We start from the raw sequence: 27,596 nt of genomic DNA on the forward strand, positions 1-27,596 counted from the left end.
TTCCAGCAGGACCAGAACCCTGGACTTCTACAGAGCAAACTTCGGCCTCCTCAACCAATTGTTAAGGGAAGTCCCATGGGACAGAGTGCTAGAAGGTAAAGGGGCTCAAGATAGCTGGACAATATTCAAGGACCACTTCTTGCAAGCACAGCATCAGTGTGTCCCAATGGGTAGAAAATCTAGTAAGGGAGCTAGGAGACCAGCGTGGTTAAAAAAGGAACTGCTGGGGAAACTCAAGTGGAAGAGGAAAATCTATAGATCATGGAAGGAGGGACTGGTCACTTGGGAGGAATATAGGAATGTTGTCAGGGAATGTAGGGAGGCAACTAGGAAAGCTAAGGCCTCCTTGGAACTTAACCTTGCAAGTCGGGTTAAGGACAGTAGAAAGGGCTTTTTCAAATACATAGCCAACAAAGCTAATACCAGAGGCAATATAGGCCCACTGCTGAATGAGGTGGGTGCCCTGGTGACAGAGGATATAAAGAAGGCAGAGGTGCTGAATGCCTTCTTTGCCTCTGTCTTTACTCCTGCAGGCTTTTCCCATGAGCCCCAGATTCATATAACCCCAGAAGTAGTCAAGATAGGTGAGGACATACTAGATGAGGATTGGGTTAGGGATCAGTTGCATAATCTGGACATCCATAAATCGATGGGTCCGGATGAAATGCATCCAAGGGTGCTGAGGGAGCTGGCGGAGGTCATTGCTAGTCCACTCTCCATCATCTTCGGTAAGTCATGGGTAACTGGAGAGGTGCCTGAGGACTGGAGGATAGCAAATGTCACTCCAGTCTACAAGAAGGGCAAGAAGGAGGACCCAGGTAACTATAGACCGGTCAGCCTCACCTCCATCCCTGGAAAGGTAATGGAACAACTTGTCCTTGGCACTATCTCTAGACATATCAAGGAGATGGGGGTCATCAAGAGCAGTCAGCATGGTTTTACCAAGGGTAAGTCATGTTTGACTAACCTCATAGCCTTCTATGAGGAAATTACTAGGTGGATAGATGATGGTAGAGCGGTAGATGTGGTCTATCTTGATTTCAGTAAAGCATCTGACACCGTCTCCCACAGCATCCTTGTAGATAAGTTGATCAAGTATGGGTTTGATGATCAGGCAGTGAGGTGGATCAAGAACTAGTTGAAAGGAAGAAGTCAGAGAGTTGTAGTCAATGGGGCAGAATCTAGTTGGAGGCCTGTGACTAGTGGAGTCCCTCAGGGGTCGGTACTGGGACCGGTGTTGTTCAACATCTTCATCAGCGACCTGGATGAGGGCACAGAATGTACCCTCAGCAAGTTTGCTGATGACACCAAGCTGGGAGGAGTGGCTGACACACCAGAAGGCTGTGCTGCCATTCAGAGAGACTTAGACAGGCTGGAGACTTGGGCGGGGAAAAACCTGATGAAGTTTAACAAGAGCAAGTGTAGAGTTTTGCATTTGGGGAAGAAAAACGCCATGTACCAGTACAGGTTGGGGGCTGACCTGCTGGAGAGCAGTGTAGGTGAAAGGGACCTGGGGGTCATGGTAGACAGGAGGATGACCATGAGCCAGCAGTGTGCCCTTGTGGCTAAGAAGGCCAATGGCATCCTGGGGTGTATTAGAAAGGGTGTGGTTAGTAGGTCAAGAGAGGTTCTCCTCCCCCTCTATTCTGCATTGGTGAGGCCACATCTGGAATATTGTGTCCAGTTCTGGGCCCCTCAGTTCAGGAAGGACAGGGAACTGGTTGAAAGAGTCCAGCGCAGAGCCACAAGGATGATTAAGGGAGTGGAACATCTCCCTTATGAGGAAAGGCTGAGGGAGCTGGGTCTCTTTAGTTTGGAGAAGAGGAGACTGAGGGGGGACCTCATCAATGTTTACAAATATGTAAAGGGTGAGTGTCAAGACGATGGAGTTAAGCTTTTTTCGGTGATGACCAGTGATAGGACAAGGAGTAATGGATACAAGTTGGAGCATAGGAGGTTTAAGATGAATATCAGGAAAAATTTTTTTACTGTAAGAGTGACAGAGCACTGGAACAGGCTGTCCAGAGAGGTTGTGGAGTCTCCTTCGCTGGAGACATTCAAAACCCGCCTGGACGCCTTCCTGTGTAATGTACTCTAGGTGACCCTGCTCTGGCAGGGGGGTTGGACTAGATGATCTTTCGAGGTCCCTTCCAACCCCTAGGATTCTATGATTCTATGATTCTATGATTTCTGTTTGCCTTAATTTGAAACTACTTTCAATAGCTAGTGATACATTGTGATGTTGGTCATGCATATATCCTTAAAAGTATACCAGGTTATAGGCAAAGAAGTATGTGTTTCCTTCTTTATTTTCTTAACAGTAGGAAAGAGTAGATTTAGATTAGGAAAGCCACCCTCAATGGAAAGGGACAACTGTCTGGCACCAGCTGTCTGCCGTGACCAACTCTCCATTGCTGACTCTCCACCAGACACTGCTTCAAGTTCGTACATCCTGCTGATCTGCACCAGATCGTCCCAGAGGAGAGTCGACAGTGTAGAAGTACCTGGCAGAGAAGAGTTGGCTACAGAGAAAGGGCTGTGGACAGTTGTCTTGGACCCTTTTTGAATGTATTTTTGTTGTTGCCCACCGTGCTTCTGAAAACAGACTTTCCTACCTGTTGTCAGTATGAGAAACTTGCTAAATTTACTTAAAGAAAAATTGGTGGGATATTGAGAAGGCTATTGAAGTGAGAGTTCAGGGAGTTGGTGTTAGGTGTCAGATAGTGGTGTATTTAGATTCAGTACAGTAAGGAACAGGCTTTGTTCTCAAACGATTCTTTTATTAAGGGTCAGACTCATTCTTGCTGACTTTAGTGGAATTTGGCATACTTACATAAGAAATTTCTGGAGATCACATAATCCAGTGGTTTTAAGGTTTTACTTATAAGTATATTCATAAGCTTTTAATGACTTATTCCATTAGTAATGCTTGGCAATATTTTATAAGCTATAATTCTTTTAACAAGTCAGAAAATTTCTGTTGCTCAGTTCTTATTGTTGCACTATTCAAGGCACAAAAGCAGTCATAAGTATGCTGCTACACTTTGCATCCTGCTATTTCACAGCTAAATTACAGTCTGTGTGGTTTGGGGCAGTTTTTCTAATATTTTTATTTAGTGTTTTCAGTGCTTCATTCACACTACCTCGTAGATCATGTACTTTGATATGTACTCCTTACTCTCCACTTCATTTCATGTATCCTTAATGTTCTTTTGTGGCTGCGTTAGTTGGACTAAGTAATTAATTTCCTAAAGTGACTTTGCTTACCTAAGGCAAACCTAAAAATCCATAAACTTATTTGTTATCTTTCCATTGACAGCTTTAGAGCTATCTATTGATTTAGTCTTCATTGACTACAGCTTAGCTAGATGCCATCTGCTACCTGCAGTGTGTGAGTATCTCTTACCTCCAATATGCTAGTCTCCTACAGTTTCTGTACATAGGTTATATAGTAATGCAAACTAGTGGAGTACTGGTTTTACTTCCAAAATCTGCCTTTTCCTAGAGTGCAATTAAGGTGTCACATTGAATTTCTTTTCAGATCTTTGTTAATGACAGGGACAGTGGGATTGAGTGTATCCTTAACAAGTTTTCTGACAATACCGAGCTGCGTGGAGTAACTGACACGCTAGAAAGGAGGCAATCCAGAGGGACCTTGACAGGCTGGAGAGGTGGGCCAGTGCCAGCCTCATGAAGTTCAACAAAGCCAAGTGCAAGATCCTGCACAAATACAGGCTGGATGAAGAATGGATAGAGAACATCCCTGAGGAGAAGGACCTGGAGGTGTTAGTAGATGAGAAGCTCGACATGAGCTACCAGTTTGTGCTTGCATTCTGGGCTGCATCAAAAGAGGCACAGCCAGCATGTCAAGGGAGGTGATTCTGTCCCTCTGCTCTTGTGAGACTGCAGCTGGAGGACTGTGTACAAGTTGCCCCGGGAGACTGCAAAAGCCCCCTCTGTCGATGTGTTCAAAGCCAGACTGGATGAGGCCTTGTACAGCCTGGTCTATTGGAAGGGGTCCCTCTCATAACATGGAGGTTGGAACTAGATGATCTTTGAGGTCCTTTCCAAACTTAACCATATGATTTTATGATTCTGTGATTCTGTGCAGAGTTTAGGCTGAGTCTTGTTGCATGTGGTAAAGAAAATTTTTAAGTTCAATCCCAGCCATGGTTTCACAATTTTATCAGTGGTTCTGCTTTGACCATCTTCTTCACCCAGCCCTGCTTCCAAGAGAAAGTTAAGTTCCTTTTTCTCCAAAGAAATTATGTTTCTCATAGCACCCAGTTTTCTTCAACGGCTTTGTACTCTGAGATGTGTTAATAACTAGCTTGTTAGGAAAACCAGCAGGCTCTTAAGAACCCACTCCGAGTTGTCTATCTGCTTTTATTAAGGGTCTGTTGTCTGTAAAGCCTGTATTTGGTGGATGGTGAAGGCACCATCCCCAGAGATGTTAAAAAAAGGGGTAGACATGTTTTTTTATAAGATGGTTTAGTGGTTTGGGGTTGTAGGGTAGATGTTTGGACTTGATGATCTTGAAGGTCTTTTCCAACCTTGACGATTCTACAATTCTATTTTGATTGCCTTGTTTTGTAACTTAGTTAAATATATCTTTAGTACCATCTTTTAATGTTCCTAAATGTTTTGCTCTTTGCAGAGTCTAACCTTGTTAGTAGAAATACAGAGGTACTTGGGAAATAAGGAAGCAATCTAGAAAGTCAGTGTGTCTGCAGCAATTTCTCAATTATACAAATGAGTTAACCTGTGCAATTGTTAATAGGTATTTCATATTACTTTGACATTTTGATATACACAGATGTGTTCTTAAATTAGCTGTTTTCTCTAGCTGTCTGTAGTTCAGTAATTACTATTACAGACAAGGACTTGATAATCTATATGTGTATAAACACGCATGAAACAGGTTTTCATCTTGGTTTCAAAGTTGTTTCCCATCAGTAGATTATTCTTTTCTTAGCAGCTTTTCTGTTTTTTGTTTTGTTGATTGTGGGAGTTTTTGTTTTTTTTTTTTTGTTGGGGGAAGAGATGCCACACGTGTCCTTTTCCTTCCAGATTACCTTGAGACAAAACCTAATCAATAATTATATTTAAGTTGGGAAACTACTACTAGTCCTGAGTGGAAAATCAGTACTAGTTTTGCATATGGACATGTAGTGTCTGCCACCTTCAGTCTGCTATTTTGATACATTTAAATATGCCCTGGACTATAGATCTTGGTGTGTTCCTGTAATCAAGTTTTTTCTTTCATAGCCTTTCTAGCAGAGTACTTATTTAGCTTTTAGTCTCCTATAGCTGCGAAATTAATGCTGCTGTGGATTTCTCCTTCATGTCAATCACACCTTCAAATAGTTGGACTGTGCACTGAACATGGCTTTTCAAGCTCAGTGGTAAATGTGTGTCTACAGAGCTGCTTCTCTGGTGTCTAAATTGTGAATTGTAGCATCGAGTACAACTGCATTTCTCAGTGTTTTTTTTCAAATGTGGTTTTAATTGAAGTGTAAGGTGTTAGACACAGACATAAAGAGCTGAAAATACACATTTCTTATTTAATAGAAAAGGGAAATTTCATGTGGTAGATACTAACTCTTTCAACTTCTAGGTAGCTGACTTTTCTATGTGTTTTGGGAATGGAATAGTATATTGTTGTGGAATTGCTCAAGGCAGAAGTTAAAAAGATGTAAATTCCCTTTATCTTTACACTTGTTCAGTGAATGTACAATGAGCAATATTTTTTTTTAAATTATATTCAATTTGGCTATAATAGGTTGGCTTCTCCCACCTAGTATCTCTGAATAAAATTATTTGATGACATGTGTGAAGTTAAAGATTTTGTTATTTCTGTACAAATACCTTTATGTTTACTTCTTGCCATTTCATCCTATATAAATACTCAGATATTCAATGTTTATTGTGATAACTGAAAATATGCTGGAGTACAAAGAAAAGCTGAAAGTCAAATGCACTCATCAGTAGAAGGAGTTGTCTGTTTTTGTGCTTTGCAGTTGGGGGATCTTTGTGCTAGGTAATAGAATTCTGTTTGAATTGAAGGGTTGAAGTGGAAGCTTCTTTTTTCAAAAGCATGGTACCTTAAGTAGGTAGAAATTGTATGCATTATATCAGTCTGAATACTTAGAGTAGACAGCAGCTAGGTAGTTTAGTTGATTTGCCATGTTTTTTGAGCAGTGAATTTAGTATTCTGAGCTGTCCTCAGCATGTCACATGGTAATTATTATAGATTTACTTGATATTTGTTTGGAAATTGGAGAGCCATAATGACCAGAGAAACTGGGTTGTGGTAGTATTACCTACTATGTTGTAATGTATAGGAGCTCTGCAGGTTCCCAGTTCTCCTTTGACACAGGTGAGAAGTCATCTTTGGATGCAAGAGATAAGAAGAATTTTTCTGTTACTAAGAATATAATAAGAAGTGAAAGTATACTGCTTCTCAGAACTCTTTCCTAAATAAAAGGCATGCAAGTTTGTTTTATAACTGTTCTTTCATAATATACAATTAAATACGAGTGTATATTTACATTTAATGGATATGTACTTAGCTTGTTTTCTCTTAAATTGTAATTGCATTCTGTAAGAACTTTTCTTCACTGTGGTTTTTAGCACCAGATGAGGAAGGGCTATCTTAATGCTAACAGTCATTTAACCAAAAATGGATAATCATGGAATCCAGTCATTTCACAGAACCAGAATGCTGTGCATGAGGAAGAAATCCATGATCACCATGAATCTGAACAGCAGTTTCTGGCATATACTGTCAGTTCTAAAAGTTCATTGTAATAGGACAAAAATGCAAAATGCATTTTTGCAGTGTTCAGAAATTCAGATGCAATTTATTGAGGAGAAAAATGGGTGGGTGAAGAGTGTCTGTCAAGAAATACTTTCAGCTTTAGAGAACTCAAGAATTTTACTAAATATTGATTAGTTTAACTTTGGACAACCAAACGTGTGTGAGTTTTGAGAATTTAGGCCTCTGGTTGTATCCACAGAATGAAAAATTGAGTCCTTTCTTGATTGTGTGTGAGTACATCTACACGTCTGTAGGTGTAGCACTGGAAGTACAGTCCTCCCCAGAAGTAAGAGAGTGGGCCCTCTGTCAGGGTGACATGGAGAAGTAGACAAGAACAACAGCGACTGAGCTGGAAATAACTGTCTTTGCTGTCTTCAGTACTGTGTTCTTCTGGAGAAAGAAGCTTTTCTTGTCTAGGGAGTGTCAGTCTTGCAACTAATGCAAGTTTTTTCAAAGTAGAAGGTATGTGTAATGAAAAGTCATAGTACCTAGTTACTAAACCAAATGAGTATGCTGACAGTGGTGATGCTAGCACATGTCACTGATCTTCAAGCAGACAGAAGCATTTGCTTTTTCATGTGCTTGTCTTGGCAGGGACAGAGGGCTTTGGCAATGTGTAGCCGTCTCAGTGGATTGCTGATAAGTTGCACTGTAGAAAAGGCAGTCTTTGCTTCCAAGAAACTTTCACTGGTGTGTTTATTAGGCCCACAGACTCAGTTACCCTGAGTCCTAGACCAACCAGTCTTGGAAGCAAATGCCTGCTCATGATGATAAAAAAGAAAAACTGCTTTTATGATTTACGTAACTGTTCTTCAAACATGGGTTTACTGGTAAAATTCTATATGATTAGAAGTACACTGGGTATGTATTTGATGTTTCTGAGCAGAAGAGACATTGTAATTCCACACTGTGCATGAATTGCCTGAAAAATGTCTCCTCCCACCTCTTTCAACAAGAACTGAGAAGCTGTGTGTACGCATGGAAGTGTTTTTTTGAATTGAACAGAACATTTACTCTGTAACTTTCCATTAAAAAAAAAATCATGTGCAAGTGCATTATTGATCTTAAACAAGCTGGAAAAAAATTGCTTAATACTTACTTAGTTGTTTTTCTTCTGTCCATGATAAAACCAAGGGCAGGCTGAGACTTCAAAGTTGTGTAATTCTGTGTACTCTTACTGCTAACAAATATACTGCGAATTACTTTGATCAGGAGCCCAGGATGGGGCCCAACTTTTCAGGCTCTTAAGTGCTATGACTCGTTAGTTGGATTCTGTACTTGAACGTGAGCAGTTGATCAGCCTTGAGCAGTCTTGTTGCCACTCCTCTTCTGCTTCTTCTCACATCCCATGTCTCATCTATTCAGTGAATAAATACTTTGGGACAGTCCTAACTCTAGTTTTCTTCACAGAAATTATACAGATTTGTAGTTAAGCCTTTTCCATTAATTCTTCACACAAAAGAAAAGAGGTGCCATGGGAAGAAATACATTCAGTATACTGTGCATCTTGAATACATGCAAGGGGGGGAACTTTGCACTTCCTTTCTTACCTTGCATTTCCTATTCCTAACACTTCGTGACAAAAAAGTTTTGTCATCACTCATCCTCCATTTCTTTATATTCTCTGAGCAGGATTTCAACTCACATGTCCAACCATGAATCATGAATGAGGTACAGGAATTGCATGTATATGCACTTAATTTTTTCTTTAATAGTGGTTACTGCTGAGCAGTTTTACCCTTCCCTTCTGAGAAAACTGTGATACTACATGGGTGACTATTCCCATTGTCAGCTTCTTTAGGAAAGAACTGTAGAGTTCTTTTGTTTCTCCACTTTTTTTTAAAGGTCCATCTTGTGCTCTCCTCCTGTATATAGTCAGTTGTTTTGTGATGTCTGTTATGAATCCAGGCATCTTGCTTGTTCGTTCCTCTCCAACTGTGCAGTACTTGGAAATATGCTGTAAAATACTTTGAAAATAATGTCTCAGAGCACGTATTGTTGGGTCTACATGGAAGAGACATGCAATGTTATTACTTGAGCTCCAGTGGCTGAAGATTTCTGAGGGAGAAGCTACATTTGGAAAAGGAAGGGCAATTCTAAACACAAGAATATATTAGAAAAATAAAGTTATTGCTAGGGATACAGTAGCTCATTAGGAAAAAAAGAAAAATAAAAAGAAAAAAGCATACTCAGATCTCACAATTTTTTATCTGCTTTGGACTCTTGGAGAGTGGTGTTAATGTAACAGCAGCATCAAAAATGTGAACTATGGATGTGATTAAAATAGAACAAGCAAAAAAGAGTTCACCAGTATTACAAAAAGCAGCCTTTTGCAGTAGTATTTTAATTATTATTTAAAACAAAACAAAAAAAACCACAACCCTGCACCTGAAACTTTTATTAGCTGCTATTTGTGCCTTGGTCCTTGACTAGAGCTGACTTTAAACATTACAGTGATCATGAAGAAATAATTTTGTGTACTTTCTCCAAGGAGGACTTTTTTTATTCCGTGCTGAGATTCACTTTCTTATCCCTCAGTTTCCATATACTTGAAAACATGTGTTGAACATGAATAACAGGTGTTACAGAAGTGCCAAAACTATCTGGGAAACGGAGCCTTTCACCTTTTCCAAAATACTTATTCAAGAAAACATAATTAAGATAAGATAGTATCAGCTTTCTCATTAAAGGTGTGTGCAGCTGCTCTGCATGCTTTCATTTTCTGTTTAAAGCACTGGAAAAAGAGGCATTGTGAGCACAGCTGGTGCTGATGTTAAAGATGAGCTGCAGGAACAGAGGAAAAGTTGACCTTTGGCTAGTGCAAGGCAACAGGTGCAAGCCTCATGGAAGAAGTCTGAAAGAGTAGTGCCTGATGAGGGACTACTGCTTCAGGATTGCAGTGCTGAGACTTGGAACTTCTGGCTAGAAACCAGGGTCTGAAAGATCCAGGTGGCTGAGGGATAGCAGCCATGATCTTGATCTATAGAATTGAGGTTGGAATTTAGCATGCTTCGCCACTGCACTAGTACTTTATGTGAGGCAAGCTGAAAATACCTATTGTGAATCCTTGTTTCTGTCTGAGGTTTCCTGTGCCTGTATTAGTTGGCACTGTAGTTCTGATTTTCATGAGGAAAACGTTGGCGAAGACATCAAACAAAAAAATACTGTGCTTTCCTTGTGTGTAAGAAGGCACTGGCTGATTTATTTATTTTTTTTCTTAATTCTTCTTTCCCTTCCCCAAAAGAGCCTACTCCTTTCACGTTACTGCAGACGGTCAGATGCAGCCAGTTCCTTTCCCTCCTGATGCCCTCATCGGTCCAGGAATTCCGCGCCATGCCCGTCAGATCAACACTCTGAGCCATGGGGAAGTTGTGTGTGCAGTTACCATCAGCAACCCCACAAGACACGTGTACACGGGTGGGAAGGGTTGCGTCAAAGTCTGGGACATCAGCCAGCCTGGCAACAAGAGCCCGGTCTCTCAGCTGGACTGCCTGGTAGGTGAACAGGAACCTGTGCACAAGGGTAGCTTCTCCTTGGAGAATCGATAAGGAAATAACCGTGCTTGTCTGGATTTTGTTCGTATTACAAGGAAATGGCAAGCGGTTCTGTTTCCTGCTTTACATATTTAGCTGTCTTTCTATTTTAACACATGACAGGTGGAGTTACAGAGAAGAGTGCTTGTTTGTTTAGGCATAAATATTATCACTAAGAGTCAAATAACTGATAAGATTTCTGAGTAGAGAGAATCAAGATTTCTTGATTTTTTTTTTAATTTATTTTTTTTTTACTTCTAGTCATACTAATGATTTTTGTGCATGAGTTTAAAAGGAGTGTACCCTGGCTTATGCTGGACTACACAGAACCTTCCTAGTTGTTTTACACCAGGAGTGGCAACCTCTTTTTTTTGGAAGAGGGTAGCAACCATATGAAATAAAGTGACAAGATACCAAGTTCACTTTAAGTCTCACTATGCTTTTGTTGGTGATCTACAAATTACACATTTTGCTTGGTTGTTTCACATCTGCAGGATACAAAAGGGAATGAGTCTGGTATAGTATAGTTAGCTGAAAAGCTAACTCAAAAAAGTTAATGACTCAATAAAAGATGCTTCTCTTATTCATAGCAATATAGATGTTTGTGAAATGTTACCTGAGACGACTTAATGTTGTGAAGCACAGTGATATATATTCGGAATGAAAATAATTTCATCTTCCATGTTGATCCAATTAGATATGCTGGGGTTTTTTTGTTTGGTTTGGTGTTTGTAGTCTATACCTTTTATTTATTGGTACCTGTACATTAGTTGTCTAGTAGTAAAAGCTTGGTTGAGCATGTGTACTGTTCTTTGGCAATTATGTGTCTGCGCAGTTCCAGCTGCTTTCATTTTAGTTATGTAGAAGTAATGGCTGACTAACTAAGGCAATTTTATTGCTTTTTTGCTTATTGCTCTTTTACTGTGTATTAAAAAAAAAAAAAATAGTAGTAGAAAGAATGCTGTTGACTGCTGCTTGCAGTGATTTTTTTTGTATCTTTTGAGTTAGACATCTTAAGCCTTCATTTCCTAAAGAACTGATAACTTGATAATTTGGCACCTGTTACGGAGAAATGGGCATCCACTACTTAAGGAGTCAAGCTGGTAATAAGTGAAGGTTGAAATGTTTTCCACCTCAAAGTCTCCTGTAGTACTTCTCAATCAGTGGTAGTATCACAAATGTGAAACTAATAATATAAAGTACAGTAAGAATTATGCTGCACAGCAAAGGACCAACATAAATCCATGACCAGCATGGGAATACTTAATATTTTAACTTTAAAATGGTGAATGGAAAATAGTATTTAAAAGAAGACTCCAGAACCTGATGGCATGAAACTTGAACTGCATTTTCATATTAGGTTGCTTACAAGCGAAATCAAAGGTAATTTCCCGTAACCTTTCTGTTGCTGAAGACCTTATCTTATGGAGTGCACTTGCAGAAATGCAAGCTTATTTGGCTCTGCTTTTACATAATGAGGTGGAAGATTTGCTTTTGCCGGGTTTAAAACAGGGTAGACTGTGGCAACAGGAGCCCGCAGTTTAATTTCTGCAGCTTCAGTCTCTGGTTAGTGACGAGAAGTACACATTTGAAATCCTTTAGGATCTGCTGGTTCCTCTTCAGTACTTTGGTAATGGAAAATACACTATTTAAAACTTGGATGCAGTCAGAATCATGATAGTGGTCATTATTGGCAGGGACCTATTAACATAACTGAGGTGATTTTTGTTGTACAGAACAGAGATAACTACATCCGCTCTTGTAAATTGCTGCCTGATGGATGCACCCTAATAGTTGGTGGGGAAGCCAGCACATTATCTATATGGGATCTGGCAGCACCAACTCCTCGTATAAAAGCAGAACTGACATCCTCAGCCCCTGCCTGCTATGCTCTGGCTATCAGCCCTGATTCCAAAGTGTGCTTTTCCTGCTGCAGTGATGGGAACATCGCAGTGTGGGATCTACACAATCAGACATTGGTCAGGTGAGTCATTACTTGTTTACAGAAAAGCTTAATTGAAGTTACTCATTGGACAGCTAGATATATGCTTATGTGCTTGTTCATGACAGCATATTAAATAGTATTTCTTAGCCAAATAATTCAGTTGGCACCCTGAGTTGGGCAGAAACTAGTTTTGGTACCTTCAACCTAGTCCTGGACCTAGTCAGGGCTTAATGGGTTGGTCCATAGCCTACTGAAGTCAGTATTAAAAAAGTTCCTGCCGGTTTCAGTTAGTTGGGCTTTGTCTGCAAGTTTCTGCAAGCAGCATTTCTGCTGATTTGTGACTGATGTAGACTGAACGTGCCTTGTAGGGAACTCTGAGGTTGTTCTTAGCCTGAAGCCTTGTTAAGTAATAAAGAGTTAAGTAATAAATTTTCCATAATTGTTTAGTGATGACAAGTAATGAAATCAATCCTACAAAAGCAATTGAAACTATAGATCCCCTCAGTTTTTTAGGAAAGCATAAAGGATTTGAGATTTTGGGGGGAATTTGCTCTCTAAAAGTTTTAGAATGGGTTGCAAAGAGTATAATAAATGAATTGCCCTGTAAATTACTTTTCAAATCTTGTTAGATCATTAATTAATGTATTAGTAGAAGATTAAACTGTCTGGCACATTAATTCATTGTTAGTGCTGTGACAGAGAAAGAAAGATGGAGCCATGTGTGAAATAGCTCTTAGCAACTCACCATATCATCTATTAAAAGATAAATTTTGGTTTATGCTTACCAAGATTTGGTGGTGGCTTACAGCATTATGAGAAGAAAACCTAATTTGGGAAAGGCCATGATATTTTTAAAATTTCTGAACATGAACACTGAAGAAGCTCCTTAATCTGCTGTTTTTCAGTGAAATTTTTGTATACCACTAATATATACCTGATAACTAACTTATGTGCAGAGTCATATTAATGTGCATGCAAATTTTACTTTCTGTTGAACTTTTAGGTCAGCAAAGAAAATTTTACTTATATAAAATCTTCACTTTTCCCTATGCATTCTTAGTCTCTAAAGTTGCACTCTCTCCATCGATGACTGTCTTTGCCTTTTGAATGTTCATTGTGTTCCCACCACTCACTGGCTGATCTTGCTAACTGATAACAGTGGAGTTTTGAGACCAGAGCTACAAAACAAAATGTGCCCGGTGACCTTTCTGTGGCAGCTCTTAGTGATTCATACCCTTCATTCCCAAGCTAGTTCCCTTTTTCACCCCCGCCCTCCACCTTTCACCTTGAGGCACAGGACTTTCCTAAAGCTAATTGCTGATGAAAAATGCAGGAGCCTCAGAAGGCTTTTTGCAAAAGGATTAAGGAAAACTTCAGATAACCTTCTGGTTGCTGAAAGCGGAGAATTACTAATGAGAAGATTTTAAAACAAACTGTGCCATTTAGATTTTTATGATAGCCTACCACAGAGAATGCAACTTTCCAGACTCAGCAATGCTTGTTTTTAACTATCTGTATCTCTGTCTGGATCCCTTCTGATTACTACATCTTGCCTTGCAGCCAAAGAGAAATACAGAAGCTGTTTTCTGAAACTGAAGGAGTTTTATTCCCTCAGTACTTATTTTAATCTGAGTTGTCCTTAATCCTTTTAACTACAGTTGCTGTACTTTAATGTTCTCACAAGCTTTTTTTATTATTTTTTTTTTTTTTCTTTTCAAAACCTGATAGGAGATATTTTACTTTGTTCAGCTAGCCATGATGCAATTAATTTCTCTGGCACGTGGAAAACATTTTTTTTTAATACTCTTGTATTTTATGCTTATAAGAGGTAGGGGCTGATTCTTGCCCATCAGCAGACACAGAAGAGATGACATACACATTCAGAGTCCAAAACTAACACCACAACAGTGTTTACCTTGAGCTCTGGCAGGAAATCATTATTCAATCTGGTTTGTTTTATCAGGCAATTCCAGGGCCACACAGACGGAGCCAGCTGTATTGACATTTCTAATGATGGTACCAAGCTCTGGACAGGAGGTTTGGATAACACTGTGAGATCCTGGGACTTGAGAGAGGGGAGACAGCTCCAACAGCATGACTTCACATCTCAGGTAACTGGATTTTCCTGCAGCTTGAGAGGGAGTGAGACGAGAGAGAAACACTAGGATGAAAGCTGAGAATGAGCCCAGTTCCTTCTCTTCATTTTCACTGTTCACAACACAGTATTTTCGAGATTTCATATGTTTAGTTTCCAGAACAAAGTGATAGCTTGACAGCTCTCTTCTACTGTTTTTTCTAACTTTATAGGTAAGAACAGGGTTTATTTAGACACTTGAGTTTTGAACAGCAGTCCTACTGTTGTACTATGTGAATTGTATTTGGCCCTTCTCTCTCCCTCTCCCAATTAATTTAACCATTGCAGGAAAAAATAAGAACAAGTGTATCTGTAGGAAAAAATAACAAGTGTAAATATGGTTTAATTTTCAGATATTTTCCCTTGGCTATTGTCCTACTGGTGAATGGCTAGCTGTGGGAATGGAGAGCAGTAATGTAGAAGTGCTACATGTAAATAAACCTGACAAGTATCAGCTGCACCTTCATGAGAGTTGTGTGTTGTCACTCAAGTTTGCTTACTGTGGTAAGTTGCTCTGAACATAGAACTGGGGGTCAGGGCTCTAATTCATGCTTCGCTGATTAGTTATTACATAGTCATAGCTCATTTGATAATAAAAATGCATTTATCAGTTTCTTAATTGTGAGTAAATATATCTGCTTTATTAATTCAAATGTACTTATCTACAAATACCTGTCCATTCTTCTAAAGGCTGCTGTATAGGTTGATTTGAGTGTAAAAAAAGCCATTTCTACTTAGAAAGTTTAGGGATTTTCTAAAATATAACATGCAAAAGCATGAGTGTCCACATTGATTGTAAGCAAAGTACTATGTGGATTAATGGTGAGAGCTTTCATAACAGTAATTAGTTAACATATTTCATAGATGTGAGTTGAAAACCCAAAGTCTGTCAGATATCTATTTAAAATATTTCCATAGTCCTTCTGTTATATATTCTAGGTAAATGGTTTGTGAGTACTGGGAAAGATAACCTTCTTAATGCATGGAGGACTCCTTATGGAGCCAGTATCTTCCAGGTGAGTATGATGATGCTTTTAAAGAACAATGATAGAACACCCTGAGTCCCAAGAGGTGAACTAAGATATCTTCACCTATGTAATCTACCCAAAATGGGTTGTTGAGATGAGGGTAGCTTTTTTTTTAATGATGTAATATATTTCTATTTTTCTTCTAGTCCAAAGAATCTTCGTCAGTGCTTAGCTGTGACATCTCTGTGGATGATAAGTACATAGTCACTGGCTCTGGAGACAAAAAGGCTACAGTCTATGAAGTTATCTACTGAAAACTATGATGGGGATAAAACTTTTAGAAGTTGAACTGGGCCAAAATTGTTCTTAATTGTAGAAGTAGAAAGGATTTGCCTTTTAAAAAAGAACAAAAGTATTGAGGTTCCAGACCTTGCCATGAAACTACTCCGATTTTTCAAAATAGAAGGCAACATCCAGCAACTAAATATTGGCTACATGGACCAAACGGAACACAGAGGCAAAATGGACAGATGTAGCCTAGGTTTTTGACATAGTTTTTAAAAGCCGAGTCTACTGAAGAATGTTGGAGCCTTTTATTTTTTTCTTTCTTCGTGACCTCATGCAAGTTGTTCTCATTGCCTGAATACGGGGGATAAATACCTTTTTGTTCCTTGCAGTTCAAGTTGCATTCTGTCCTGTGTAGAGCAGTGGTGTCTCAGATGAACTTGTTCCCTGGTTTTGCATCTTGTGATATGTTTGTATTTTTGTTGAAGGTCAAACATTTGTATAAATTGTAAATATATTCAGTTTATTACAGTAAAGGCTTTAGTACCAACAACCAGTCTTCCCATCTCCCCCCCATGCCCCTAGACCACCCTGCTTATTTAAAATTAAAAACCTTTTGGGGATATAAGTACCTTTTTAGAAGCAAAAGCAAACACTATGTATAGTTTGAAAATGGTCTTTTACTTTATAACTCTTCCTAGATTCCTTTATCATACTTCAAAGTAGTTGTTTTGACATACTAGGGTATCAAGTCCAGTAGGTACTGTCTTGTGCTACAGAAAACTTAAAAGACAATTTTGTACTAATTATAGTGTAAATATAAAAATTGAACATTTCATAAAGTTGTGCAGTTTATTTTAAGCTTATGCTGATGTCCCATATATATGTTTTTTGGCAGATACAGAAATATGTGCCTGATCATAACTCATTTGGTCATTGAGATTACTTCCTCTCCTTTCTCACCCAGCTGAACAGAATTCATGCAAGACTACATTTCAACTAAATATATCAGAGCCTTCATTCATTAACTGAGGATGGCTGTGATTAAACAAAGCTGTATAAGTTGCATTCTTCATATTTTACAGACAAGTGGTGGTTAATGACCATTTCCTTTTTAATATCTTATCTATACTTAGATACTCAGGTAAATTTAATTAAATTACCAAAAGTGTGACTTTTATAGGGGATCACTTAATGTTAAAAACTTGCAGGGATGCAAGTGAAGTGAATTAACCTAAGCTAAGTTAAAATTGCTTCTTAATTTCTTGTGAGAATATTGACAAAGGACTATTTTGATTTTTAAATAATCCACTGTACAAATTAATTAGAATTCATTTTCCTGAGTGTCCCATGTTACACAGGCCTATAGGCTCTATGTATTCGTACTGGGCCGTCTGACTCCTTTCAACTGTTGCATCAGTGTAGGACATATGTGAAGAGCCATGCTAAGCAGCCAGTTACCAAAGCTGTGCATCTACAAATCACATTTTCTTAATGTACTTAAGAGAAAAGGATGAGGAGATAATGTGTACATTTTATTCTGTTTTTTTCAGATTAGCGAGTTCTACCACTGTTTGCTAGACTTACTTAGCTATTGCACCAGTCAGGGCTATACATTTCCTACATTATGTAATCTAATTAGAATTTCTGTTGCTAATGAAGACTACAGATGAACAGAAGGATATATTTGAACAAACAGCTTGGATTACACAAACTAGCAGACAGGTTAAGACTTACCTGTGAAGAGCTGCTTTCTTATTTTGCTAGCATTTAACAATGACCTATTTGCCCATTCCTTCAAAAACATGTAACTGGGAAGGAACAAGGTTGACAGAGAGATGTCTTGGCTAGATAGGGAGTTTCTCATCTGGGGCAAATTTTCTCTCAGTTTCCAGTCTGAAGGGACATCAGTTTTCGTTTTACATGACAGTTCTACTGACACCATTTTATAGCATCTAGAATTGTAATAGCCTTAATACATTAACTTTGCCTTTGGAATGTAAAATGTTAAAATGTTAACCATTCAGAATTATCTGGTTTCCTAGACGTTTAAAACGAGTGTTCTATCTTTATGTGTCTATATCTTTGTCTATTTCTCTGTTCTGAAGATGACAGACCAGCTTAGGTGGTGGTCATCTTCCTTTCATACATAGTGAGGCAAAAAGCAGAATTATCAGGCTATTTCAGGAAAAAATTATATTTGCTACATTGAAATACTGTGAAGTGCTATGCCATTTTAAAAAGGCAAAGTTTTAAAAATAGAGTATGTGCTAGTTTACTTGATTTTTACACTGACCCTGTTTTCATATTGAAGTTTTTCTGAATGTCTGACTGCCAACAATCATTTACTTTGTTTTGTGGCACTGGCAAATTTGCTGTAGTTAGGAACATTTGGGTTTCTTCCAAACTACTGTCAGCTGGGCTTTTACTTAATAGGTGTTCTTTTGCCTTTCTTAAAAGTTAGTATCAGAGGAACTAAAAATGCATGTGTTCAAATACATTCATCTAACTTAAAAAAAAGTATACACATGTATATAATGGATCTGCTATAATTTGTGGCATATTTGTTGGTTGTAAGACCATATTCTTGGCAGCAGGAAGTTCAAAATAATAGTGTCAGTAAAATAATGAAATAACGTGTCTTTTCTTGTTAGCTTCTAGATGCACAGTGAGTCAGAGCAGTTGTGGAATTGGATATTATTTATGCATGAGAATGAATTTAATCATATTTGTACCATATGTTTCTTGGTTGTAATTAAGAAATTACTTGTTTTCTTCCCCACCAAGATCTACTTTAAGCCTCGGGTCTGAAAACTGCGGGATGCATCATAGAATAGTCATCTTATTTTTTTGTTTCACATTTCATTTGGGGTTTATGAAACTTTTTTCATTTCTCAAACAGTAAAGCCTATCAGCAGATATAATTTTTAGTGAAAAGAAGCATTTGGTGAAATCTTGGCATGTCTATCTACAGTATTACCTACAATATTTAAAACCTGTAGAGCTTAAAAATTCTGTAAGTACTTACAGCCCTGTGTAATATAGTGGGTGGAGATACTTGCGTATTGAATGAAGAAACAGGCCAGCCCAGACCAGCAGTAATGGAAAAGGTACTGGGAAAAGCACAAGGGAAAAAGAGGTACAGCACCAACTATGGTGTAGGTAACTAATTTTAATTTTTTTTCCATTTAATTGCAATCCTAAAAGATTCCTTTGATTAGCCCCTTTCTGGGACTGTCTTTGTTTGCTAGGTGGCCCTCAGTATTCAGAAATGTCTGAAAGCAGTTCTGGCAAGCACTAGTGCCAGATAGAAGCAGGGAGTCCATACAAGTGACATATTGGTTGTCAGTAAAACAATAGCTGATGAAGAGGAGGTTTGTGATAATATCAATTCAAATGAACAAAATCCTTTGCCAGCTCTAATATGTATATTTTTTATGTGCACTAGGCAAAACCTTTTATAAATCAATTGTTCAGAAAATAAGGATATTATTCTACACAGTGCATTTGTCAGTGTGTCTGAGTACCTCTTATTGATTATCGTTTAATGCAAAGAAAGTTTCCCCACATCAGCCCAGAAGCAGCTGGTCCCTGAGAGAGAATTTTTATCTGCATTAATTCTTTGAAACTCATTTGGCATTTCAAAAACTTGTTATTTTAAAGGAAGGAGGAAGCATCGGATTATTATGAAGTTCATTTACTTAAAATAATAGCACTATTTTTTCGTATAAATATCAAAGTAGAATCTGTCATCTAGACATATGCATACTTTGGTGAATAAACAATTGACCATAATTTTTCTATCACATCTTTGCATTGGTGATGCAGGTAGAATTTTCAGAAGTCTCTAAGATACTTAAGTGACTTAAACCCAGACTGAAAAATTGAATTTTGTTTTGTTTGTTTAGGGTTTTTTGTTTGGTTGGTTGTTTTGTTTTGGTTTTTTTATTTTATTTTGTGGAAAGACTATGACCCACTCATAAACCTGTGGGGTCATGTAATCTATTTAGAGTAGTCCTTTGTATTTTCTATTATACTAGTGCAATTTTGAGTCAATGGGGAAGTTTCACCATTCTGATGATTAAGAAAGGTGGATTTTAATGTTTTCAGGCTAAGGAAGAGTACTGAATTAATATTTCACGCTACTGATAAAGTGTTTACCCCTTAAGCCACTTCACTGAAAAAGCTGGACAGGCTCAAGGACATAGAAAGAATGTGAGAATGTAGGTTTTTACAAAATTTTGAGTCATGGTGTCCTGCCAGAGGGAGATGTCTTGTGAAGCAGTGCAGAGTAGGACCTGATGAACACCAGAGTGAAAGAATGAGTTCATAGCAGAGAATACATAGAGGGATGAGAGAGAATGGGAACTTACACCTGCATACATTTTAGTGGTAGTCTAACATGTAATCTACAAAATTCATGTAGAATGAGGTTCCAATATGCAATTTCAATGACTTCTGTTTCTCAGTAAAGTTGTTCAAATGTTTCTTCATAGTATCTCAAGGACACCTGGAGGTGTGTATTGGAACTGGAAGTGGACATTTCTTTGACATCCATAAGCAGTCATCTAATCCTAAGAGGAAAAAGAGTTAAATCACAGCTAGTTCTCAACATTTCCCATTACCTAATATTTTTGTAGGTCAGGATCAGGTTTCCAGCACTTGATAATCCCATTTTCAGCAACACGCTCCCAGATGTCCCATTGCAGCTTAAGTGCTTAGTGCAGTGTGGTAGATTTTGCTAACCAGAAACCAGACATGTAGGAACTGGGTGCTTTAAAAATCTGCCCTGTGGGTCTAGCTTACTGAAGTTCCTGGGAAGTTTTCTCAGAATTTCTGTTCAGGTATACAGGAGAGGTCAAACCCTCAAGCATTTTCTAAACTAGCAAAAACTGTGGTTTGAATATACTTTAAGTGCATGGGTATGCTTGTGGTTTTTTGCTGATGATCTGTTTCATTTTTTCTTAATTTAAAAAAAATCTATACATTGAATATAAGAAAACACAAAGGAAAATAAGAAGAATGAGTAACTATTTTCAGAGAGCAGAATGTTCTTAAAGATGTGTATTAATTATTGGGAGAGTTGGATTTATGTTTTCCTTGTAGCTAAAGTGCTGTTATCCAAAAACTTAATACCAAAAAAATTTTTGTGTGGGGACCAGTGTTAGTTACAATTTTCTAATCTAAGCAGAGGGGCTTTTTTGGGTTCCCCCCCTCCTGTGTTTGTTATTACCGGGCCCATTCTTACAGTTCATTCCTAGAAGCTAAATAACAGGCTGCACCTTTTTCTGGCTCGTGCATTAGTTAAGAAATTTGTTGCTAACGAGTCTGTTAGTGAAATTTTCCTGGTGACTGCAGGAAAATCTGATTGAATCTTTTAGTGGATAGCTGCATAGATAGTATGAGCCCGTGTATGTTGTAATAATTTCCTTTCCTGAGGCAAGCACCCAGAGATAAGATAGCATCATTGTTCCATACTCATGCTTTTATTGTTTGTGGAATTGCTTGTTGGTATAGTTGACTCACCACAGAAAAATTCTCTGGTGGCTTCTGGAGGTAAAACTAAAATTTTGGGATCTTTCCTCTCTAAAATTTCTTGTGTGATTTTTCTCAGTCAGGTTCTTTTGATTCACAGAAGATATACTGCAAGAAGCACTAGACAGTTGTGATTTCATAGAGCTTGGCAAGGATTGCCTTTGCCACATTCACAGTACAAAGGTATCTCTTGAATGTCATTTCTATCTCTGTTTTGTGCCAAGAATGAGTTAGAAGTGAAGATAACACATAGTATGGAGATTAAGTAATCAAACATACTGTTATCATTATCCCTTTTGTATACTCTGGCTTTAGCATAGAAAGTGGACGTGATAGCTTGTAACTGCAAATAATAAATGCTGTTTTTTCTTCAAGGACTGATTTTAATGGCAGCTTAAAAAAAGTTAACAAGCAGAATTAAGAGGTCATAAATGGAAGTTAACCCATAGTGCTGGGAAACTTGGAAATCACTTGTTACTTTCTTGGCAGTGAGCCTAATGGTTTAAAATAAAATCCGTCTGTTCATTGCAGTCTTTCTCCCACTTCCTTACAGAAATCCACAGTGGATTACCCCATTACTTTAAAAATTTGCTGCCCTTCTGATAAGCTAATAACCCTTCTATGGTTCGCTGTAGCAAGATATTTTGGAGAGCAACAAAACTTCCTTTTATTCTTAAAAACTAGTCTGCTATTGTTATTTTTTGCAGTTGGACCTGAGTATTTTCTTAATCTGTTTTCAAGTGAGTATACAATGATGGCTTTGCAAATTCAAAATATTTTATTCAGCCAAATGCTGCTGATAATTATGTGAGTTACCTTAATGTCAGTTTGGTATTTGCTTAGCATGCCATGCATGCAACAAAACTTTGGAGTGATTCAACTTTGGTGGCCCCTGTAAATTTACTTCCTGGCTTAAGTTTCCTTTTCATACAGGGACCAGTTTACTACTGTGCTCCTATGTGTTTCCTCCTGAATATGTATTGGTCCTCTAGACATGTTTTAACGTGTTATACACACATAATGCTTCTACCTTTCTCTGTCTTTCTGGCTGTTAATTATTAGACGTGTATTTCTGACAGCAGTTGAGTAAATATTCACTAATCTATGATATAACTGAGTTTTTTAATGTGTACTTCAAGAAGTTTATAGACTTGTATAGAGAAATAAGTAATTTTCTTTTGTTGAATTCAAGAATCTCAACTCCTGATGCTCTTTTGTGTTTTTATTAGTGTATCTGTTTAAGGAAGTGCTTGTGTTTTTTGAATGGTTTTCATAGCTTTTTTATTTGTTTAAGTAGACACTCTTCTTTGAGAGCAAGTTATTGACCTGGTACTCTTACTTATAATTCTGCCTGGTTCTTCAGTATTTTATCTATCTGTAACTTATTAAAAACCACAAATATGAAATGGGGATATTAATGACAAGTGGTTTAAATGTGAGAGATTCAAAATGCATGTTAGAATATTTCAATACTTTGTTCACTGTAATTTTACAATTTTTCATTACTTAAACAATTAAAAAAAATCCTTAGGGTTGAATTATAGTAAATTTTTATACATCTCAGTACTAATTTTTTCTCCCAGTGGACAGCAATAATTTAGATGGGATTGTTTTTTCTCTACCTAATTTATTCCTACTGGAGGGAGGGGAAAATATTAATCTTGCCAATTTTGCTAATGATAATAGTTCCATGAATCTTGTTGATTGTTTTTAATAATTTCCATGCCTTTAGAAACTTGTTCTTCTATGTTTTGAAGAAATATATACAGATATACAGGGTTCTGTAATAGGATGTGTTTACAGTATTTATCCCCTGGGTTTGCTGTAATAGTAAGGGGAAGTACAGGGACAGATATAACTTGCAATAGTTGCTAGTGTTATGTGCCTTTGAATAATTTTATTTAATTATTTTATATATATGTCTTACATGAGGGTTAGCAGCTTTAAATCAGTTTAATTTCTACTAAAGTGGGTATGGTGATAAATTCTTTTAGCTTTACTAGTTTTGCTAACAAAATAATTTTAAATCTGTAAGGTGGATGGTTGTATGGATGGTTTTGAACTGATTGTAGCCTCTTGAGTTTAACTTTTTAGGTTTCAAGCACTGCTAGAGTAGAGAGAGAACTTGCCAGTCATGTTTGTCATTTTATGCTTTCATTTTGTACTATACCAGTGGGACTTATTACCACAATAATTGTGCTCACTGTAGTGGCTTTTTTTTAATGTTCCTATGGTTTGCACTGTGTGATGAATCTGAATCTAGCTTACAAAACATTCCCTTTCTGTAGGCATCTGCTTTGTACCTTGACAGGTATGAAAATCACCATTTGACAATGAGACTGTGTATTACTCTGTTTTCTGAGTGTGAATAGCATTTAGCAAGGCTTGTCTAGTTAAAAGGCAGTTAAACTAGTAATCATACATGATCTGTGTTTAACTGTTGTTTATAGAAAAAGTGCTACAAAGTGATATGTAGGGATAAAAATTCAGGAGAAGAATATGAAATTCAGATAGCAGCTTGAATGATTTGCTCTTAGCATGGGGCCCAGTAACACTACAAAGCTATAAACTCTGTCTTTCTAGATTGTGCAGTTAGGTGGCAGAGATGCAATTTGTCTTTTCTGAAGCTGCCTGCTGCTTGCTAGCTCCATCTCCTGTCACAGCCTGTTAGCTCCCCAAGAAAATTGATGGGAAATTGCCTGCAGATTGTAGGAAATTGCATCTCCAGGCTCTGGAAAAAATGTAGGATAGCACAACACTGATCCTCCCAGAGCAGCTATTAATACAGCAAAAGCTGACCTTTGGCATGGTGTGAAACGACTTTGCTATTTGCTGAATAAAGACTGTATTATGAGTGGTTGATGGAGGGAACAAATTATTATCCTAGCTATGCTTGTAGCCAGCCTGCTCCAGGAGGTTGAAGCATTAGTGATAGTTTTTGCTGCCCCCTACTCCTTCCTGTTGGAAGCTGGAAGATGTTTGTCCTATCCAGAGATTTAATTTTACAAATGGGCAAAAGCCACCACATATTTAGATGATGATAGTACATAAGAAATACAAAGGTTTAGTGACAAAACCAAAAGATAATTTATGAGGCTAATATAAAATATATATATAATTGCTTCTGCATGGTCAGAGGGAACAGTTTCTTGGCTGTATCATTCTTTGTGTATATCCACAAGAAACACTTGATTTCGGAGCAGTTACAGCGAAATGAGGCTGATTACTGCTGAGTGTAAAGTGGTGTGACACACATTAGTTCTGATAGATTTCAGCATTAAATTACTTGCCACTGGGAAACTCCTGTCTTGTTTAAACAAATTCCCATATGTTCTTGATGGTTAGATAGGCAATGAGTTTTGTGCTCTGTCATATCTACTGGAGCTACCTTTCTAATATTGTACTTTACCTCAGTTTTATAGGGCCTTTCAGTAATAGTCAACTTTTCTGTGAGTCCTGAGAGAGGGGATGTGTAGAAGTATTTTGTAACAAGAAAAGATAAATGCCAACATTTTCCTTGAGCTTGCACTTGTACTTAGTTGGTTCACATCCTCCTGAGAGAGATTTGTGGGTGAATCAGAATGATGTATTGATAAGAAGTGAGTGCGAGGAGGGCAGCAGCAGGGAAATAATAATTTTGCAATCCAAGAGCATTGCTGTTTTCAAACACAGCTGAGATCTACTGATAACTGGCAGTTGCCCAGGGATCAGAGTAAAATCAGTATGTTCATTTCCTATTGTATTAGTGTCCACTGATGTAAATGAGCTGACAAGGCTTACTAACACTCACAAAAGTGATTAGAGAAAATTAGTGGCCTGTCACATGTAGCTGCAGCAGAGGAGCTGAGCATAGGGTAGCATGACATAACAGGTACTCCTCGTAGTTCAAGGCACAGCTGAAGGGGATCAAGAGCATTTCATATTACAGGGCTCTCTGGGCCCCTGTTTTGAATTCTTACAATCATGCATGCCCACGAATGTCAATCTGAAATGCTAATTTGTTGAGGCATTGTCTGTATGGATTAGTTACAGTACCTATTATGGTATGCAGTTTAGTGCTGTGTGTCTTTTCTAGTAAAACACAAATACAGAAACAGAAGAGCTATGGTGCTTGAGCCTTTATTCTGTATTTACAATAGCTGTTCATCTTCCAAGGTATTACATACTAATTTCATTTTCAAAATAAACTTTGCCATTTAGTAACAAACATGGGGGTTTTTGTATAGTGCAATATTTGTATTGGAATGAGCAAAAAACATTTAGAGGATACAGAAAATCTGCCCCATTTAGAGAACACAGAAAATCTGCTCTGGATAATCACTGAATATCCCTTCTCTTTAAACAACAAACAAACAAAATTGAGTGGTATAGTATCCAGAAATTAGTTTCTCCTTGTTGATGGGATTATGAAGACTGTTACCTGCATGCCTAATCTGGTTTTAATGAGGTGGACCCCATTATTCTATGCAGAGCAAGGAGGTAACAAATCATTCTTGTATGAAAAGCAGAAGCTTCTTTTCATTAATCTGAAGTTGCAAGCACTTGCTTTGTTATGGAAATAACAAAAATTCGGATTGGGCAGTGAGGGATTTGGAGTGCACCAAATGCTGCTCTGGGTAGTTGGCTGCTTTAAGAGTGCTGGTGGAGAAAAAAACAACTGAGGCAAACACGTTCTCATCCAATGCATAAAGACTGGAAAAGATGTGCAAGCCATAAGTAGCACCCTTCATCCTGTGAAAACTTAGGAGTTCCAGCAAAAGAAAAGTCACTCAGCTGTCCTTGCATTCTTTTTTCTGTAATTAGTTCAAAGAGAGTTTGTTCTAAGCTCTGGTCAGTCTTAATATGCTCAGGCCATGCTTTACATATTGCATAAATACAGCCAATAACACATCAGAAAAACAAAATCTGAGTTCTTTAATCAGTTTGGCTTGGGTTTTATTTATTTTTTATTCTTCTCAGTGTAACACTTCTCACTTGCCATACTAGGAAAATGCAGCTTTTCTTGCCCATCTTTGTTAAAATTTCCAATATTCCAAATGTCATCAAATGGTTCCAATTTACTTCAGTATCCTGTTGAATATCAAGTGTTTTGCTAGTGTCATTTTGCCTAGCCCCAGCAAAAACATTTTCAGCTATGAATAGCTCATTGTACCCAGAATAATATTCACAGTTATTCATTGAAGCAATTTACTTTTTTTCCAAACTGTCCATCATTGCCTTCCACTGGGTGTTTAATTTTTATTAAATAGTTGATCTGAGCATTCCTGGTCTTTACTTTTCTGATACTCCAGCTGAGAGTAAACCAACCTAGTTCCTACCATTTGCTCTTAAGAACCCAGCACTATGAGGCAAATCCAGCAGTGCTTGGTCCAGTTAGCCAAAGAGCTTATTTTTCTATGAAATATCCCAAAGCTTTTTTGATATACTCTATTCTGCTTATAAAAGGGCACTATCAGGCATATGGCATGACCACAGCCTTCAATGCTGGAACAGTGTGGAATGAAGGATGAAACAGGGAGGAGGGGGGGCCCAAGATGAAGTCCAAAGCCTCCCTTTTGACCAGATTTTTCTCATTAGCACTCAGTTTGTGATGTGGGAGAGGCTGGTAAAGCACACGGCCTCGATGGGGCCAGCAAGGGTTTGGAGAGGCCCATGTACCATTTTCTGGTTGGACCCTAAACAATGTTGGAGGTGGGGGGAAGGGGACAGTGAGCAGTGGTGTACCACAAGGGGTTGAGGTATAGTATGGCCTCCCCTTTGCCCAGCCAGCTGCAGTGCTTGTAGGGAAGGGGCTGGGGTGTTGGAGAAGGGGCTGAGGAAGGACTGGCATTTGGGGCCTGATAGGACAAGGGTTGCTGGGGGCAAATTCAGGGGTGCAGGGTGTGGGCGGTGGGAAATTTGGATCAAGAAATGCAGTATAAATAAACCTCTTGTGGATGAGGATGAGCTAACGAATTCATGAATTAATAATTTACAACTCTATCACTAAGTGTTGTTTGGAGTCTAAGCTTGTCCAAGATGGTCAAGGGGCAAGTGAAGAAAAAGATCTGGAAGAGAGGGGTTTGTGGAGAGGCATCAAGAGTCTGGCTTGTTGTGGCTGTTTCCACATCTGGGGTGTCTGCTAAATTAACAGTGAACTTGTCATCTCCCTCACTTACCTGCAGCAAGCTGCTCTGGAGCAGATTTGAAGCACCTGAGGGGAAGGAATTGCACACCTTGGTTCTGCTGCCTCTTTCCAGCCAGGGTGAAGAACTGCCTTGTCTGGGGCTTGTTTACTGGAAAGGAAGGTGACTGTGGATTGGATTGTAAAGGAACATTATTTTTCTGCCAGCTGGGAAGACTTTTCCGTTTATAGAGGAAATGGAGATATATTAGA

At 38.2% G+C, this 27,596-nt stretch overlaps 1 protein-coding gene across 6 annotated transcripts in view; it reads left to right on the forward strand.

Moving 5' to 3' along the window:
- Positions 1-25,427, forward strand: part of LOC127395306 (transducin-like enhancer protein 1) — a 93,345-nt gene extending 67,918 nt beyond the window's left edge. For all 6 annotated transcript variants that reach the window (XM_051642032.1, XM_051642033.1, XM_051642035.1 and 3 more), the window contains 6 exons: positions 10,065-10,314; positions 12,090-12,337; positions 14,262-14,409; positions 14,786-14,936; positions 15,372-15,448; positions 15,607-25,427. In XM_051642032.1, coding sequence (XP_051497992.1) covers positions 10,065-10,314; positions 12,090-12,337; positions 14,262-14,409; positions 14,786-14,936; positions 15,372-15,448; positions 15,607-15,714 — 982 coding nt within the window. In that variant the 3' untranslated portion in view covers positions 15,715-25,427. The remainder of the gene's footprint in view (positions 1-10,064; positions 10,315-12,089; positions 12,338-14,261; positions 14,410-14,785; positions 14,937-15,371; positions 15,449-15,606) is intronic.
- The last annotated feature ends 2,169 nt before the right edge of the window (positions 25,428-27,596 follow it).

Source organism: Apus apus, chromosome Z (assembly GCF_020740795.1).
Source record: "Apus apus isolate bApuApu2 chromosome Z, bApuApu2.pri.cur, whole genome shotgun sequence".
Classification (NCBI taxonomy): Eukaryota; Metazoa; Chordata; class Aves; order Apodiformes; family Apodidae; genus Apus; species Apus apus.